The following is a 20695-nucleotide window of genomic DNA, read 5'->3' on the forward strand; positions in this document are numbered from 1 at the left end:
TTCCGTAGGCACATTTCTCACCAACATAAGGAAACATATTGCATAGTACCGAAAAAAAAAAAGAAAAATTGGATACCTTCTAGTTCTCAATCCGCAGATGGCAGTGGATACATTTGCAGCAACATTTTTCTCAGTGTCCTTGGATAACATCACAAAAATGTCAAACCAATATAAATTTAAAGAAGGGCAGAGCTCAAACATGTCGATAATCAGCCTTGAGCAGTTTGCACCGTCAAAAAACAGGAGAAACTGTCAGTGTGCTGTTCTCACGACATGTGTCTCATACATATATACAAAGACAGTCATTTCTTCAAAATGCAGCATAGCACAAAGTTCCGACGTTACTTTTCCTGTCTTGTCGGCTAGTCGGTCTCCACACTTGCGCAAACTGTAAAAGGAGGAACAATGACTCTGCTCACTGGCTGCTAGCAAAAACGATTCCCTTAGAAGGTTGTCTCACTCGTTTACGCTTAGCCTTTAAACTCTTTTTCTTGTTGATGCATCACGACTAATTATGAGCTCATTTAAGTTTTTAGGTGTTAGTAAATCAATCAAAATAAATTCACGGATGCCCTTGAACTAAAAACTTGACAGCCCTATAAATATTTATTCATACATGTGTTATTTATGTTTTTAAATGTGAGTAAATCATACAAAATAAATACTCGGATGTTCTTGAAAGACATGACAGTCCTAAATATATTTATTCATACACCTGTAGTCCATAGTATATAAAACCAGAAGACACTACACAAAACAACAGTGACTCACAAAACATCCATCACAAACGCTTTATATGCAGTACATTATATACAATTTGAAAAATACAGTACTAATAAGTGCAAGGCAGAGAGGACCTAGTTTGCACATACAAAGTGCTGGTTACTAGTGCTATTTATTAATAGCTTATATATACAGTCAAAAAATATATCCTACATTCTGAATGTGAAGAGTGCAAATACAAAGCGCTACTAAGAAAGTGCTATTTATTTGTATTTAAAATACATAATCTCAAAATATTTTCCGATATAACTTAATTGCGCCAATGTTAGCAGGTAACAACAATCTGATCACTAAGGCAAAATCAGCAATTGAACATTGGCATGAGATCTGTAATTGTGCAGTCCTTCTCCGTTCTCCTCATGCATGAGCAGAAATTAATGCCTTTTCTCCTTCTTTGTTTATAGTTTTTTTTTTTTTTTTTTTTTTTTTTTTTACAAATGTCTATTAGGTGAACCTGACAGTGATACAAGGGTCCAAGTTAATTAGTACAGAAAACATTATATGACCAAAACCAACACAAACCCTATCGATGTATAAGAATGCAGTAGTACTGAGTAGTACTGTACACTACTGTACAGTGCAGTGCAAGTTTTTTCCATAGACAGGGTTGCACATAAGTGTTATGCAGGTTTGCATGTGGAACAGAAATCACTGATGCTTAACGTCGCTTGATTCACTGCGCGTATATATGCACCTACTGTACCTACTTTCACTAGAGCTGTCCATAGAGCTACTTGCGTAGGTACAGTCTAAGTGTATTTATGGTAGTATCCATTTCTTATTTTACTCGCTCCATATGACTCTGTGACATTTTCAAATTGACTTTGACCTTAATTTTGAACACAATATGTTGTTTTACTTTCCGAAAAGTGTTCAAAGATCCGATGTTGTTTGAGTGTTACCACAAGTAAGAATCAATTCCTCTAGTGACAAAAACACACGCAGAAATATACACGATACTCTTGTCAATTAGAGGGCACATTCTCATGACCCTTTGCTCCTGCCCTCACCAGGACGTGTTGTGGGTAACAGACTGGCGCAGCATGGCTCTAATTTAATGAGGCTGAGTTGTGTGTCAGAAAAAAAATGTGTGTGTGTGCGTGTGCATGCATGTGTGTCTTAATATGTGTGTGTGTGTGTGCCCATGTATGTGCGTGCAAGTGTGCATGCGTGCGGGTGTAGTAGAGGCCAGCAAGGCTGTCTCTCGCAAAATATTTCCATGTTGCATTAGTAATTGGTCCTTGACATAACTGATATTTCAAAATGCCATGTGAGGTCAGTTCAAGATCTATAAAATCTTCTATTTTGAACCAGGCTTTGCTCTGCTGGTTTACGTAAAAATGCTTGTGCGCTCCAACCACATTGATCACTGACGGCATATCATAGACTAGAGAGACTTTCCCCGCTAGAGGAACGTGTCCGTCAGTCAGAGCGGAGTAATTTAGTGACTGTAGATGTGGCGAGTACAACTAATAGTGCAAGTCATAGCCAACCCTCTAGCCCGGTTAGCATCAGCCCAGATGCAAATACTGTCTCCTTTAGTTTTAGGTGACTCCATTACCTGAAACGTTAAGCTTAAAACCCCAGCCACTGCAATGTGTATTTCAAGAGCCAGAGCATCTGAAATTGACGTTAGTCTAAGGGAGGGGGTCCCCAACCATTTTATCACCACGGTCTGGTCAACGGTTTGGATTTTTATTTTGGACTGGTGTGATTTATCAATAGCTCTAAAAATGCCTGCTATTCATTTTGTAGCTCACTTTCTCCTGCTCTTTGCCACCACTTTCTCACTTTACTCTTTTTGCTCCAGCGATGCACCTCTTTGGTCTGAACTGGCAGCTCCAGGAGAGCGAGGGATATGGAACATTTGAAAATGGAGGTGTGGAAAGAGATACCACTCCTCCCACCTTCATGGTATCCACAGAAAATGGTGCGATAATCCCCCCCCCCCCCCCCCCCCCCACACACACACACACACACACACACAGTATTTTTGTTTGTTTGTTTGTTTTGCAATGAATGAAACCAGAAATTTTTGTTGTCATAACAATGGCCTGATTTGATGCTATACAAGTGTACCTCACACTGACTGGGCCAAACAACACATTTATTGGGTTAATTACATTAAATAATCAATTGGAATACTCAAACCAAATTATTGAACAAAGTGGTATTACTTGGTATATGTTACAGGTTGTCAGTCAGGTACGTCGTCTAGACTGGCGTAAACATGCTGCAGGTTTCACTCAATGTTGGTTTACTGCCCAAGTAAAAATGGTACCTTGAAAACTAACATCAGTGCCTCTTTTTCTTATCCTGTAGCCATTTGGCATTGTACATCCTATTTGTTTAGTGCAGCCTTTTCAAGGTCACACCACATCAGGGTACAGGGATCACACTGAACTGAGATGTAGTTTCTCTCTATTTGAGAAACGGGGCATGAAGCTCATTGTGTTAAAGATATACTGCTCAATAGGAATCTTACCTTTTTCATACCGTCAGTTCAATTGAATCTACCTGTTGAAGCTTCAATAGTCTTTATTTGCTTCTCTGCAGGGAAAATTACCTTGGAAAATAACACTATAGACACGGGAGAAGTTGATGTGGGTAGAAGAGCGATTCAGGATGTCCCAGCAGGTAAATTACCCTCTCCCATGATCTCGGTCTGTGACAATGTCATGTAACCACATCACTGTGAGTCGCTGATAATGACTCTCGGGCTTTATTCTTTTGTACTCTTTGTAGGTGTGTTTTGGAGGTCACAGCTTTACATTGATGGACCACGATTCCTGAAATTCAACATCTCAGTGCGGAAAGAAGCTCTTGTTGGAGTCTATGGACGCAAAGGATTACCGCCCTCACACACACAGGTAAAACCAGTTCCAAATTTAACCCAAAGCAAAAAAAAAACAAAACAAAACAAAACAAAAATGTACAACGCTATTTGACTCTTCATTAAGACTTTGACCCACTGACAAATTAAAGTGTTGACTAATTTTGCATGCCATTTAAGCGCCAATTTATCCGCAGGAATCAATTCAACGACTTCTTGATCTATGTATGTGTATACTCTACTCTTTTACTTACAGAAAAAATAACATTCCTGGTCAAGAAGGTGCCACTCTGGCCTTCCTAAATCCCGCCAAAATACTCATTTGTTTGTGTACCTATCTTGAAACATTGAGGAGGGCCTTTTGAGGTCCTGGTTAGTTGTAGAGATCGATCAATGTGCTTTTTTCAGGGCCAATGCTGACACAGATTATCGGTCGTCAAGGAAGCTGATTTTAAAGCCAATGTTTATAGGAAGGAATCAAGGAGTATTTCTTGCAGTAAAAGAAAACGTTTTTGAATAATACAAACCCCACCACTTCATTTAAATTGCTTGAGGTCGCTCAATCAACAGCAAAGCTTCTCCTGTGGCTTATGCATCCTTCACTCCCACCACTCACACACACACACACATGCACGCCCACATGCACAATCAGAGGTGCACACTCGCGTGTCAGAATACTTTTCTTTCATCATTCCTTCATTGTGCTTCCCCGGAAACCACTAACTTAATTTTACTCAATATCTGTCACAGTGATCAATCAGTGTTGAAAGAACGATGACGGCGCAAATAAAGTAGCTAGCAGCATGCACTTTTTACTCAGTATAGCTTAGCCTAGAAGGCTAACAGGGATTTAAGACAATCTTTTCATGGTTCCAAGTTTGGTAGCGTCTCTTACTCTCTTTAAACTTACCTTCCAACTTCCTTTTCACTTTTGTGTTTGTGTCTGACTGTGTTTATGAATAAAGCCATATCTGGCTTTCACTACTGATTAGCATGGCTAACCAATCAGATGCTGCTATGGACAGTACATCGCTAGAGTGAGGCCCAACAATGTGAAGTGCAAGGCTGGATTATTAGAGGCTTATAACGCCATCCGTATGATAAAAAAGGCTGATAAGCATCAATATGGCGAATATCTGACCCTTTAATCAGCCCGGCCGATAATCACTCATTCCTTATTACGTTGATTTGGGTGGGTGTGCTCTTTTCTCACTATTAGCAGCCATCCAAATGGGGACTCAGTAGCAGTTGCTTTTACTACTGTGGTCAGTTTTCCTGTTTTTTTTTTAATAATGGAAGAAGAGAGAAAAAAATGATAGCTGGATGGATACCGAATAAGCTACAGGCTCTCCTGAGTATTTATGGGGATGAGGATATCCAACTCCAATTAGCTTCATCAATAAGAAATGATAAGTTACACAGCAGGGCAATTCCTCTTCAAAGTGAAGAGTCTCTGACAAAACACCCGACTTTCACGAGTGGTTCTTTTAATCTGGACATGTGCTTGCTGTTTTCATATTAAAGGACATGTTACAAATGTTACTGTAAATGTAAAAGGTGGCACTACATATTCTGTTATATTTCTTCCTGTGAGTAGGGAGTGGGAAGTCTTGGCTTCCCTGCTAAAGCTGCTGCCCCTTCAACCAAAGTTTGGATAAGGGGTAGATTATGAATGGATGGATGCATAGGTGTCCATCAAATCCCGTGATCTTGAACCTGATATCTATAAAGAGAAATGATAAATTGTTTTAAATTATTATGAAAGATATAAAAGCAAGATCCTGGACAGACATAGACAACCATCCATCCTTCCATCCATTATTCTTTTGACACGTTTCATAACATGAGTTTATTTGTTGAAATGGATTTCAACCATTAGGCATTCCATTATATTATCCATACTCTAGATTATATCAAACCTTCAGTTTCATAGCATCTCAGACTTTCATCCACATATGATGCTGGATTATCCAACATGCACACCACATAAACCAAGCATGCACACATGCACATTATCTGTATCTCCATGCAAACTTGCACGTTACTGTAGATATCCTGTGCATTATTGTAGGTACATGTACACAGTCTACCCACTTACGGTTCATACCTGCGCTCTGTTAATTTGTTGTTATATACCTTGCTCTTTGTCTTAACGTAGTTTTTCTCTTACGACATTCATGTGTATGGCAAAATAAGAACTTCATTGTACGGAGAAACTTGTTTGTACACTGACAATGAACACTTTGACTTCCCTGTTCCTCAAATTCATTCAATCAATAACCATCTATTTTCATTTTTCAAACATTACCATTAAAGCTCTTAATTGTTCGCACAAAGGCATGTCCATGTATGACGATATTATAATGAAAACCTTTCAAGTTCTAATAATTTGTTGTAAAGTGTGACCTACAAGTTAGCATTGATGAGACTTTTGCTTAAAAATGTGTGATGAAAAAAACGTGACTTTGATTTGCTTACATTGCTCATGCACGCTTATCTTTCAGTATGACTTTGTGGAGCTGCTAGATGGAAGTCGACTCATTTCCAAAGACAAAAGATCTTTGAGTGACACAGACATGACTCATGTAGACTCACTTGGAGATATTCAAAAAGACCCAGAGGGGGAGATGCGTCACAAGCGATCCGTGAACATACATGAGGCCGGCTTCATCCAGTACCTGGACACAGGCATTTGGCATCTCGCATTTTACAACGATGGGCGCAATACAGAGCAAGTGTCTTACAATACTATTTTCCTCGGTAAGTCTTTGCTGAAGGTAATCTCATGCTCCAAAAAATACGGTGGACACATAAAAATCACCTCAACTACAATAAGGTTGAAGACATTAAAGTGCCCTTTGAATTTACTTTTACTTTAATTAAATTTTGGATCATAAGGAAAGTTCCTTTTTACAGGAAAACAGCTTGCGGCCCACAACTCTCTAAAAATCTTATAATAACACTGTATGGAAATGTCTATTAACTGTAAATATGTTGCGGGAAGTAGAAAGACCAAATTTACAGCAATGAAACTTTTTCTTATTGATTCAATGATTCTGTTAAATGTTTTTCCTCTATTTGTCTTTTTTGCAGATGTTCAAGCTAAAAAAATAGAGCAAGAATAAATAACCAAAATAAATTGAATCTAAGGTTACTCCTAAAATAGTCATAGTTTGCTTACTGAAGAGTTGGCAAGCAGCACAGTTCTGTTTGAATTTGATACTTTATATATAGCCAAGATGTTTCCAATGTTCCAAAAGATCGATTAACTTTCTGAATCAATCGTTACAAATTATCCGATCGCTCGTTGTTTAATTTCTGCCATCGCTATCATAAAGGCTGAGATTATAAACGTGGAAAACAGAAACAAAACACAAGGATGAACTGGGTGATGACAAAAAACACGAACTGCTCAAATAATTATTTCATAAAAAGTTGACCCAAAAAACAAGCAAAGGTGAAAAAAAAGACTGCAACAGCAACATCAAAATCATCAAAGACCCGACAAGAATCGAAAGGAAACAGGAATCTAAGTACACCTCAGACTGACGAAACAACGATGAACACCTGGACAAGAGACGAATGGTTTCAGAAAATGATTGATTAACACAAGGAAACAGGTTGACGAGGACTGGTGGACACTATCAAAGTAACACGACACTGACACAAGGGAAAATCAAACCATGAACTACAAGGAACAAAAGAAAACCACAGTTGCATTTGTAACAGCGGTTCTATGATCCCCGGATGAGCGCTAGAGGCGGTGCTGAAAGCGCGGAATAAGGCTTCGCGCAAGACGAGAATGCGTACCATCAAAAACGTCATGTATATGACACGGGGGACATATATAAGGCAGCGTCACCAATAGTCAGTCCCTCAGAAGCTACTCGCGCGAGCACCAACGAAAAACACAGATCATAACAAATAAAACGCCTTTATTGTCATCGTACATAGACGTACAGTAAATTGGGGACGCTGCTTTGATTGGTGCATATTATTGATGAGGGCAATAAATTGAACTATCATGTAATGTGGAATAAAAAGCCAAACACATCACCTGTATGTACTAAAAGCTCCCTACAACATTAAAGTCTTAACGTGCTTCACAGAAGACAGACAAAAATGGTGCGTGATGGCAAAACCGACGAAGGAAGCAGAATAATTAGTGTAGGTTCTCAAATCTGTCGACTGGATTTACTATCTGTAACTATAACAACCATAGCGGACAAATCATTGGATGTGCAATTTAAACGTGATGATATGATTGTATATCCTTGAACTTGTGCTACCGGACCACCTCTTTGCTTCTGTCTACGCCAGAGTCAATTATGGAGTGTCCCCAGAATTGTCATGCAAACGGAGATTGTCTCTCAGGAATATGCCATTGTTTTCCTGGATTTCTGGGGCCCGACTGCTCTCGAGGTATGCATGCACACAGTCTGCCTCCCATATGGAAGGTAATTGCCCTGGTGTTAATCTGAGAAGTGAGTGTGATCTGCACATGCTGAATGAATGCGTCTGTTCAATTGAATTATTATGGATGAATGATTCAAAGCTATGTTTCTTGACAAGTTTTGATATCTGCTGCCCCACTGCAAGTGGCTCCACCGCATCACCTTGCCCCGTTGTCAAATCAAAGCCATCCCACACCTCCAGCCCATTCTAGTCCACCTCCCCTAGTTGATATATTATTTAGAGTACAGTATATGCTGTATCTTTTCTCATCGAATAACACATGACATCTTGACAATGCAACCGTCATCACAATTTATTTGGATTACCACAGCCCAATGTATTATCATAATATATAACTCTTGGTTACAAAAACACTACACAGTAGCTTCTGTAACTTGAAAATATTACGACTGTCGTTTTAATTTGCATTAGAGTGAAGAACTGGACATCACCAAACTTCTCATTTAATGGACTAAAAACAGACACCCAGTACAATAATATGCATAATGTTGAACTAATTCCTCTCAGAAAATATAAAAACAAAATGAGAATTATCATTGTAATGGAAAATTTTAACAGCCTCTGGTGTGTTTTTTTTTTTTTGGTAGTTGATCAGGGCTAGAGATTTTCGACCGTCTCGCATTTCGGTTTGATTCTGATTTTTGCGTCAATTCAATAAAGAACTGTCAATGACATGTGCTTTTATTAAGGAATTTAATGAATTCATTTAATTAATAAACTTAATTTCTCTGCATGAGGGAATTGAGACCAATTGAGACTAATATTAAAGTGTCCTTTTTTCATAATTAATTTATGAGTTGTAAGGAAAGTACCACAAAAACAATGTATTGACCACAATTTATACTCTATATGTTATTTTTATTCATTAACATTCCAACCATGACAATGGAAGATGGAAGCTGTTATTTGATTAGCTATTGCAAATATAAGTGACGTGATAAACCATTTACTGTGATTAGGTTGAATATCAAAGTCATTTGACCCCCATTCTTTTGAATGTATGTCAATGTATGAATATGATGTTTTAAATGGTGGTGTGCTAATCTTGGCAGAGACTCCATGCGATAGCAATAGAAATGAAGTCGCGTGGAGAAACAAAGCTAGCTGCTAGCAACCATCGCAGCAAACGCCAACTTCAAAATAAAAGCGCATCATCATCCATTTACTGTATTTGTGTGGAGCGTATTTGTTTTGGTTGGCTTTCGCAGCACGTTGTTGATGTATCACATTGATTTTGGGACATTCTATACAAATTGTGAATAATAGTGAATGCGATTTTCTTTTGGCACACCTCGATGTCTCTTTCTGGGAAGTGTGTGGATGTATGAATACACATACAAATCAAATGAAAATTACGTTCTGTTTTCTCCTGTACGTTATTGTGAGAGTGTGTGATTCATTTTATAAAAAGTCATTAAATCTACAGTGTGGTGTCACCCAATGCTGAAATATGATCACGGCCAGCAATGAATAACTTTATTATTTTCCCACAGTATTGAGAAGAGTTGGATTATTAAGTAGCCAAAATAATTGATATTTCTGTCCTAAATTAGCTTCCTGTCCTATCCTGTGCAATGGGAATGGTCATTATTTCCGTGGACGTTGCCAGTGCTACAGTGGGTGGAAAGGCACAGAGTGTGACGTGCCCTACAACCAGTGTATTGATATCCATTGTGGAGGACATGGCATTTGCATTATGGGTGCCTGCGTATGCAATACTGGTTACCAGGGAGACAACTGTGAAGAAGGTAAATATGCAATATACAGCTAAATAAAAAAAAAAATACCCTGTGCTCGAGTCAAAGTATCCACATCATAAAACCTGTAATACCTCCATGGGCAATGTTTTAGTTAACACTTCACATTATTACTGCCATGTTTAAAAACATGTTTGAACCGCTGTTCATGTGATGATTAAAAAAAAATAAATAAAAAAAACAACTAACTTTTATTGGTCCAGTAAAACTCCTATACAATGAAACCTGCACGTGCAAAAAAAATCCCCCATTGGGAAAAAATCCGTTTGCATAATACAAAATGTTTTTTTTCTGAATTTGCGTCTGAAAGTCACTACGGTGAAAACAAGTCTGCAGGAGAAGTTTAGCTTGGTTTATACTTGACGCACTAGCACGCATTTTGCAGAACTTTATACGAAGCAGTGAAGCTTTTCCCGCGCAGTCAGACGATATTCTCCCATACTATAGGTGGCAGTAAATGGACTCTATAGCATACAAACAACACTACTCTATAGCAGAGGTAGAAAATCCTAGTAGACTCAAATGATCTCCACAGACTCATCATCTCTCCCCAACGTGTTGCTCGCCAGGAGTTGTTTACGGTATTTATATCACGATATTCCTTTTCGGTCGAATCATAAAAGTATTTTTTCTTTCTTCCATAAGCAGTAGTTCGTCCACCATGTTGTCCGTTTGTAAAAAATTCCGGAAGGGACGCATTGCGGAAAATCTGTTCCACATGGACCGCATGCGAAGGGGCGTGGTTGCTGAAATAACGTCATTTTGACGCGTGGAGCCGAATTTGATTTTCGGGGTAGAGAGTTACAAAAGAAAAAGGGAGTACTCTCATATGTGGTAGCCAATGCAAAGTAAATGCAACTAAAAATATTAACAAATGTTTTGTTACTGTCACCTTCATTTTTAAAACACTAATTTTTATCTTAAATCATCTTGGTCTGCTCAGACATACTCAGTGTTACTAATTGTTTCGCACATATATAAATGTTCATTGTTCACAATTACTGTAGCCCTTAAAGGGCTAGTTTTAGAGCATTTTTCATGAAAAAGGAATACATTAAATGATTATAAATATCAAAATCCTGCAAGTAAATGTCTTTTTAATGACCAACACTATATTGTCAAAATAATCGTAGGTTTAGTTATCATTAAATTATATGACACTGCTGTGTCCCCAGATTTAAATATGGCATGGAGGATTCCCATGAAAAATCTGACAAGTTGGATGACAAAAAATTGATATCTGTGATCATTACTGAGGAGAGAAACATTATCGCGTGGCATTACAGTATATTCATATGATGCAAGAATATGCAACTTATATGTTAGCTCATATTCTGTATACAGTATATGTATTAATATATATATATATATATATATATATATATATATATATATATATATATATATATATATATATATATATATATATATATATACACATATATATATACAGTGGGCCCCCGGGTTACGAACTTAATCCGTTCAGCGGCTACGCTCGTATCTCGAAATGCTCGTATAGCGGGCAATCCGAACCCATGTTAATTCGTGAATGCGTGCAACGCGCGCAGAAGCCTTAGGTAAAAACAATATATTAATATTGAGTGACATAATCTACTGTACAGTTGCATTAAATAACAAATTCAAAGGAAAAATGATTTTTACCTTTGGAAAGACGTGACTTGAGTTGAGATAAGCAGAGGGGAGCAGAGACGAAAGCTTAAAGTCAACGCGGTAAAGCAGATATGCTATTGGTCTTACAGTGTCACAGTAACTTTTTCAGTCAGGGTTTTCTCTTCTTCCTTCCATCCCAACCAGCTGTGCCATCAAGCTAGATAAAGGCGTTTGGCCAATAGCATATCGGCACTTCTGTGATTGACGTGTGACGTCGGCCAATAGCATCTCCGTGAGTGAGACCGGGTGACCTTAATCGACCAATAGCATATTGGCGTCTCCTTGACTGACTGATACTTATTGGCACGTTTTTTTTAAACGGTTGGAATGTATTGACATCTTATTGATTAAAACACAGTTAAACTTGTGACGATTCTTTGTCCTGCAATCGGCACACTTAATTTCAAGTCAGCTGTTTTTCCCGACGTGAATTGAGCTGGGTGGTGGCGGAGGGGAGGGTTTGCATGTGTTATATTAACAAGGCACCACACTTATAGATTGTTCGTGCATCAGTTTACTGTTCGGTTCAGCTCACAGTATGGCAACAATGGCGCTGCCCCAAAGCATGTTGGGAGGTTGCTCGATTGACATGACTTGCAATTATGTCAAGCATCTACTGGATGGTACTATAATACCACCCGTATCAGAGTGCAGACCTACGCTCGGACACAGCGCGCGTCGCTCATATGCTATTGGTCTTACAGTGTTACAGTAACTCTTTCAGTCAGGGTGCAAATCACGGAGATACTAAAACATCATCCTCTTATTTCTTCCTTTACCGCTGCTAGTAATTTTAGAAGCTATGTCTAACAGATAAAGTTTGCAAAGTCTTCAAAACATTCCGTTTTTCACTCATTTTGTCTCCTTCCTTCCAACCTGTCCCATCAAGCTAGATAAAGGCGTTCGGCCAATAGCATATCGGCATTTCTGTGATTGACGTGTAACGCCGGCCAATAGCATCTCCGTGAGTGAGACCGGGTGACCTTAATCGACCAATAGCATATTGGCGTCTCCTTGACTGACTGATAATTATTCGCACTTTTTTTTTTAAACGGTTGGAATGTATTGACAATTAATTTAAAAAAAAACACACATTTAAACCAATGACAATTCTTTGTCCTGCAATCGGCACATTTAATTTCATGTCAGCTGTTTTTCCCTTTAGCTGTACAAACACTACACTTAAATGGTAATATATATATATATTTAGACACCGTGAGTGAGACAGTCAGTGTGACATTGTAAGAGCAATAGCGTTTACGTTACCGCCACAAGTATGTACCAATGATTTTAAATGACGCAATTGCTGAATTTGTTGACGCAGTTAAGCGAGAACTTTCTACACACTCAATGACTAGAATGTCGGAATGCTCGTAAGGCGAGAGGTTTGTTCGTAAGCGGAGGACAAAAATCTCCCTGATCCACGCTCGTAAGGCGAATTGTTCGTAAATCAGGGCGCTCGTAAGCCGGGGGCCGACTGTATATATATATATATATATATATATATATGTACTGTGTGTGTAATATAACTTCTGACTTCACTGACAACGTCATTTATCAGCATCATGCTTCATTTTTGTGTATCTCTTTATTTGTTTGCCTTTAGTGGATTGCATAGATCCCAGCTGCTCAGCCCATGGGGTGTGCATTCATGGCGAATGCCACTGTCAGCCAGGCTGGGGTGGAGCCCATTGTGAAATTGCCAAGGCGGTTTGTCCAGACCAGTGTTCAGGTCATGGAACATATAACACAGAAACTAGAACCTGTACATGTGACCAGAATTGGAATGGGCCAGATTGTTCCTTAGGTCTGTATCATGTCATTGAATTACTGTAAGTATAAATGTAAATGCAAGTGGCTTATGCAGGTGCAAAAATGGTAACTTGTTTATGAGAATTCATTGGCACAAATTAAGCGTTATATCGGGGTAGAGGGGAGCGGGACTAAATAGAAATTGCACAGCAGACTGCTCTTTAGACAATATTTACCCTAAAATATAAATTAGCAGAACGATCAGGAAAATAAAAACAATAAAATGTATATACATAGTAAGGCTGCACAATTATGGCCAAAATAATAATCCCAATTATTTTGGTCAATATTGAAATCACGATTATTAATCACATTTATACATCATGTTTGGTCAAACATGTCTGTTTATTGTCCATTTATTTTTAAACAATCAGTATATAAACAAGGCTTCAAGGCTTGATACTTACAAGTAATAATAATAAAAAACTAAAATAAATAAATGAAGTAAATAATTATGCAACAAATACACCCAAGACATGGCAAAAACTTGCCAAATACTTGCTGAGTGCAAACCAATGAAAAAAATCAAGCGTACTTAGAACCAAGCACATATTTTCTTTGAAGCAAATTTGAATCAATTAGCAGTCAAAATGTCATTTTCAGTCATTTCAAACTGAATTAATTCCAATTTTTGTCCGGATTTTTTAAAATGGGTCTCAATTGATGGCTAGCACATTAGGAATCAGTTGGGAAACTCACCAAAGGCTTTTGTCATGCAAACATGTGTGAAACATCGCTCCCTAGTGGTAGGATGACATAATGCTCGATTTGACATGTATGGTAGTAGGCTTTTTAAATGTTAAGATCACCAAGGATCAGTTTAATTAATCGTGGCAGCCAATATCGTGATCACAACTAAAATTCGATTGATTGTGCAGCCCTAATACGCAGTATTTTGAACAAATAAGATTAGAATAGAATGTTAGTTTTAGCAAGTTTTTTTCACATTCTTGCATTCTACAGCTATAATGCTCTCTGAAAGTTAACAAAGGCACAATTCATAAGTCAACTAATTTCTTTCCATTTTCCTGACAGAGGTGTGTGAGGTGGACTGTGGGAGTCATGGCATTTGTTATGGTGGCTTATGTCGGTGCGAGGAAGGATGGACTGGAACTGTGTGTGACCAGAAGGCCTGCCACTCACTGTGTAGCAAGAACGGTGTGTGTAAGGAGGGGAAGTGCGAGTGTGACCAGGGCTGGACTGGAGAGCATTGTAGTATCGGTAAGTTTGATAGTCTACTCACGTGCACACGCACGCATTTATCAACACATCATAGACACCTTAATGATTTCTGATTTGTCTTAATCCGTGGGGGGAATTTTGACCCACCTTGGGCTTTTAGATGATTTGGATGTTTGATATCAAAGGTGAAGCATACGAAAAACACTAGAAGGCTTAATATTGCATGGATTGTCAAAGCATGTCGACTTTCGCTATGCCATCCTGCCGTCCCTTCCTGATGCTTGCAAATGGGGGGTCAAGAGGTACACCCTGCAGAGGTCAAATTTAGCCCATATCAGGCTCATTTACTGCCATTAAAAGTTGGAAATATTCTCAGTTTTTGACATCTTGAAAACCCGATGGTTCATCATGCATTTACCCCGATATTAGCATTAATGCTGTCAACGGCAACTCGTAAACGAGGCGCAATAGAAATGTTAGTGTTGAGAGCCCAAAACCACCAGGGGGCGCTAACAAACAACTTATTACCTTTACATTTAAGCCTTTCAAGTGACTTTATCGAGTGGCTTAGCCTGACTCTTAATGCTAGGTTCCTGCTATGTATAGTGGGACTTGGAGTTGACAAAAGACTTTGCTTGAAATGCTGCGGGGAAGCTTTTATTTTGCTCCAGGGAAGTTTTTTATTTCATGCAACACATTACATTATAACTGCATTTTCCCATCTGTGAAATCTGCAGCATTGAATAGCTGGTAACATTCTTTTTTCTCACAAAATGAAAAGTCTTCGAAACAAAACAGCCTTGGAATATGTATACAATACACACATGCAGAATGTGTTTCGTAACCTTAACCATCACAAAAGATTATCTAACTGCAACCAAAATCCAATTCTAACCTAAACCCTAAAATCAAACCTTGACTCTCAACAAGATGTCTGGACTCACGGGGGAGTTCCTTACACAATAATAAAAACGTGCTCCACCATTTAGGAAAAAACAATTATTGGGGACCTCTGTACTAGCATGTACAAAATATGATTTGGGATTTTTTTCTTTTTAATGTCAAATTTTGGCAACTTTTTGGATATTTACAGAACTACAGGGGTTACTCAAGATTAAATATTGAATTAAATATTTCAGGAAAATATAAGTTTATGAAATACATTTTACGTTCAGTAGGTTATTCATTGGATTTCATTATTTTAAAAACCCAGTTTCTCCCCAATACTAGAATGATTTGATCCACTTAGTCCCGTGCTACCGCTCATTACCTGCCAAGTTAATGATTTATTTTTGTTTTGTGAACAGATCTCTATGATGATCCCAAAAGAGGACAATTCAAATTGAATATTTTTCTGTGGACAAATACATATACATGTATTTATTTATAATTGTTTCTTTTTGAGAAGAGGTCTGACACTTCATGTTAATTATTTTTTGTGCACAAATAATTATTAATGAGGTTAATGATTTATTTTTGTGGATGTATCTAAACTGTAATCTCAAAAGAGGATGTGTTACATTTATTTTTTATCTCGTGAACAAATATTTATTTATAATTTTATTTTTTTGAGAACAGGCTTGACATTTTATGTTGTTTATTTTTTGTGGACAAATATTTATTCATAATCAAGTTAATTATTTATTTTTTTCTGAATGGATCTCTACTGTAATCCCAAAAGAGGATGCTTTATATTGAATATCTTTCTGAGGACAAGTATTTATTATTTATAATTATTTAACTGGTCTGATACTTTTGTTATTTTTTGTGGCCAAATAAGTTTTAAGAATGAATTGCTTTCTTTTTGAGAAAAGATATCTTCTATAATCTAAAAGAATACACTTTATGTTGATTATTTTTTTGTTAACACATTTATTTTGAGAGGTTCTAAAATTTAATGAATTTGATGGCATGTATTAAGTCTTCTTTTTTTTTAAGCCCTTCTTACCTACTTGTTTAGACTTCTTTGTGTCTCATTTAGTATTTTCTTCTGTCTCATGTTGAGTAACTTAACTAATATTCTCTGTGAAGATGACATTTTTTTTCCAACTAGCTACTACAGATTTCTACACTATTCTGCGAATTAAACTTCTTTCTTTCTTTCTTTCTTTCTTTCTTTCTTTCTTTCTTTCTTTCTTTCTTTCTTTCTTTCTTTCTTTCTCTTTTCAAAGCTCACAATCCGGATATTAGAGTAAAAGGTACTGTGCTGATTTTTTACCCTCCATCCACCGTGTTTTCCTTCATTATTCTTTGCTTTCCCCAATCATACACTGTTGACTTTTCATTATTTCAGCATGCAATCTGTAAATTAAAAAAAAAAAAAGAATAGCAATTACTCTTATGCCAATAGCTAATTTGTTAAATTTTTGACTCTGCGATAGATACAGAGGAACCTGACACAAGTAATTTTTTTTATGAATATAAAAACAGTGAACCTTCGCTACTTCACGGTTCCACTATCGCGGATTTGCTACATCGCTTTTTTTTTTCCATTATGCAGATTCACGACTTCAAGGATTATTTTTCATTACATATTGAACTTTTGCAATAACTCCAAAGCGTGCCTGCTCTCGCGAAGGCTTTTACTGAGCCTAAACGCCATCAAAAAATGATGACAATTGCTGAGAAGACACTTATAATAAGTGTCTCTTCCTCCTGCCTGTTGACAACAACAGCGCCGGGATGCGCTTCATTAGTTATACGGCGCGTGCCAGTGGAGTTTTAATCTACTTCCACCCCACAGCTGTGCGATATCGCAGCTGGGCGATACGTCAAAGGAAAAGGGGAACAGTTCACTACTGGTTTTTTTTGTTTGTTTTTTTTTAAATGTGAAAAGTGAGGGTGCCACTTACTTCCGGTTCCGGAACGTATCTACCGCGATAAATGAGGGTTTGCTGTATTCTTTTAGTTTACAGATTCGGTTCGCAAAGACAATCTCAACATGGAGTGCTCTATTCATCAGTGATTTTTATCGTCAGCACTTTTTTGAAGTTGATTCTTAATAACAAAATCTGTTTAAAGAGGCCACAATAAAACAGTAGATTGGACATCAAAGAGAGTTTTGGATCTTGTAATCAAACCATTAAAAAGGCGATTGATATTAATAATATTTGCAACTATATGTTGAGTTCACTTTGAGCACTTCTCTGGTCATAAGAATGTCCGTCATTATGCATGCCAACTTCAATGAACTTAATAAAGTGACACCTTACAGTTACTGCCCTTCACTGACCCATGTACATAAAATGATAAAATGATGAAACAGATTGTTGTCCAAAACAACATAGTGTTTTTTAAATCTGATGACTACGTTTACTCCTGTATTCAGAATGTTTTAATATTTGTCATCACAGTGAGTGTGACACTCATAAATGTGTAAACATAAATGACTATGAATTAGAGGTCCTAGATAATGTTATTGTTACACTTTCCACAGATAAACATGGCACATTCTTTCCTTATAAAATAGTTTTATGGTAAGAATATTTCTAACCAGGAAGCAATAAGCCTTGCTTTTCGAGGCGGCACCTCTTACCTTGTGGTTGCCTCGCCCCCTTTATGATGTCGTTCAATGCCGGCGAACACAAAACATCCCGAGGGTGAATTTTTTACCACTGCCGTTGATTGTCCGGCTGTGGCCTACCAAAGACACCTTTTCACCACTTTTTTTTTTACAGTAAAACTCTGTAACTACACTACAAAATATCATCTCCTCAACTCTGGAACCAAAACAAACCTAAAAAAGTGTCATGAAGGTCAGCGTCCATTTACTCTTGCGCAGGCAGTGCCAAGGGCGGTGAAGGGGAGGTAATAAATTCTTTTGCTGTCATCAGTGTTCTTCACGTCATATTTATCTGTTCGGGCGGATGACTACCCATGGAAGAGTAATGAGGATGTTTGACCAAATGATGAAGAGGAAGAAGAGAATGTCTGGGACTTAAATGGGAGCAGCTATTTGGCATGTTAGACAGTGATGATGATATTTAGGGCTTTTGGACAAGTAATATTCAGCAGTGTCTAAAAAATAAGGCATTCAAACTTCCAAGCAATTCATTGTTACAACATTAGTTTCAACATTAGCGTTTACATGCACGCAAATGTTGCCTTGCAGTCTTGTCTCGTTTCTGCAACCTCCATCGATGTACTATGTAGAAATGCCTCTAAAAGTACCGTAAATACCATAAAAACAAAAAACAAAAGTCAGGAGTAGACTTATACTTGTGTTTTTGTCAAATTTACTCAAATTGGCTAAAGTAACGGGGGGTCAACTTTCAAGCGACGTCTTTGTGTACTCGTAGAAATAAGGCACTCATACCGCTTCTTGTTAGGGCTCTTTGATTATTGCAACTTGCTCATTGCTTCATTTTTCATTATGATTTGTTTAAGCAAAAAACACTGATCTAAATTTATTATTCAACACTGAATTTACCATCCATTTTTCATGATCTGAATTTTTTTATCTCTATCTATCAATCTATCTATCTATTGGTCGGTTGATATGGTCAGGTCAGTGTAGTTCTAGATATGTAAAATTATCTTAGTGAGAGCTTTACGTAATTAATCCATCCATCTCACAGGCAGAGTTTCGTAAAGTACCTAAAATCGCTCAATGTGCAGGTGTGAGGTGCCAACCCAGATGTGTTAAGGAACACTGCGCAGCGGGCATCCACGATAATTCGAGGCTGACATGGGCAATGGCAGTGAACCCCCCCCCCCCCCCCCCGAACCCAAGCGATTATTTGTGTTTGGACTTCTGTGCTCGTCATGGATTGTCAATAACAAACACTGTGTTCAAACATAAGGGTGTCCATATATGCATTTGGCCCCAGGGCACCCTTTGCTGTAGTCCGTTGATGATAACTTTGTGGTCGTATCATCGGATTTGTGGCCGCCTGTTTTGGACGCTCGGGTAAAGAGTAGGGCGGAGCTGTCAAATGATTACCAAGTGGTCCTGATGCTTTGTTGGATCTTATGGTGGGGGATGATGCCAGTCAGACCCAAACGTATCGCGAGGATCTGCTGGGAACGTCTGCCAGAGTCACCTATCAGAAGGAGTTTCAACTCCTATCTTCGGCAGAATTTCTCCCACATCCTGTGGGAGGCAGAATTGTTGAGACTGCTGATTGGAGTTGTGGCCGTAAGGTGGTCGGTGCCTGTCCTGGGGGAAATCCTCAAATCCGTTTTAAGGGATTCCATCAAGCTGAAGAAGGAGTCCTATCTTGCCTTTCTGGCCGGTGGCAGCCGACATGTACCGACTGGCCAAGTGGAGCGCGGCTTCAGGAGTCGGGTGTGGGAGTTGGGTAAGGCCATGGAAAGCGACTTCTGGATGGCTTTGATGAAATTCTGGTCCACCAGCCGACGTCGAGGAAATTCTGGTCCACCAGCCACGTCTCAGGAGGGCAAAGCAGTGCACCATTAACACTGTGTACAGTGGAGATGGGGGCAGAGTACTTCGAAGACCTCCTCAATGCCACTGTCACGCCTTCCCCTGAGGAAACAGAGACTCAAAACTCCATAAGGTGGTCAAAAAACTCCTTGGTTGCAAGGCACGGGGGTGGGTGAAAGTTCCTAAAGGCCAAGGATGTTGTAGGGCTGTCCTGGCCGACCCACCTCTGCAACATTGCATGGACATCGAGGACAATACCCGAGTTCAAGTATCTTTGGCTCTCATTCACTAGTGAGGGTATGATGAAACCAGAGATCGACAGGTGGATTGGTGCCAGCTCTGCTGGAATGTGGACTCTGTACCGGTTTGAAATAAAGAGCTCTCTATTTACCCGTCGATCTATATTCCTGCTCTCGTTTATGGTCAAGAGCAGTCACCCTATGGCTGAAAAAACAAGATCTCGAATACAAGCGGCTGAAAGGACTTTCATCTGTAGAGTGTCCGGGCTCTCAGAGATAGGGTGAAAAGCTCTGTCATCCGGGAGGGACTCAGTGTCGAGCCGCTGCTCCTTCGTGTTGAGAGGGGCTAGTAGAGGTGGTTCAGGCATTTTGTTAGGATGCCTCCCATATGCCTTCCTGATGAGGTGTTCCGGACATGTCCCACCAGGAGGAGGCCCCGGGGACGACCCAGGACATGCTGGAGAGACTATGTCACTCGGCTGGCCTGGGAACGCCTGGGGATCCTCCCGGAGGAGCTGACGAAGTGGCCGGGGAGAGGAAAGTCTGAGCTTCCCTG

General features: G+C 38.8%; 1 protein-coding gene across 1 annotated transcript in view; it reads left to right on the plus strand.

The window, feature by feature from the left end:
* The window catches only part of LOC148420726 (teneurin-3-like), a 114682-nt gene that overhangs the window by 34574 nt on the left and 59413 nt on the right, over positions 1-20695 (plus strand). Inside the window, exons 5-12 of the mRNA XM_088418626.1 lie at positions 2594-2713; positions 3340-3420; positions 3529-3653; positions 6121-6376; positions 7937-8038; positions 9646-9840; positions 13127-13327; positions 14368-14553. Of these exons, the coding sequence (XP_088274752.1) occupies positions 2594-2713; positions 3340-3420; positions 3529-3653; positions 6121-6376; positions 7937-8038; positions 9646-9840; positions 13127-13327; positions 14368-14553 (1266 nt within the window). The remainder of the gene's footprint in view (positions 1-2593; positions 2714-3339; positions 3421-3528; positions 3654-6120; positions 6377-7936; positions 8039-9645; positions 9841-13126; positions 13328-14367; positions 14554-20695) is intronic.

Source organism: Hippichthys cyanospilos, chromosome 7 (assembly GCF_059441005.1).
Source record: "Hippichthys cyanospilos isolate Australia breed blue-spotted pipefish chromosome 7, RoL_Hcya_1.0, whole genome shotgun sequence".
Taxonomy (NCBI): domain Eukaryota; kingdom Metazoa; phylum Chordata; class Actinopteri; order Syngnathiformes; family Syngnathidae; genus Hippichthys; species Hippichthys cyanospilos.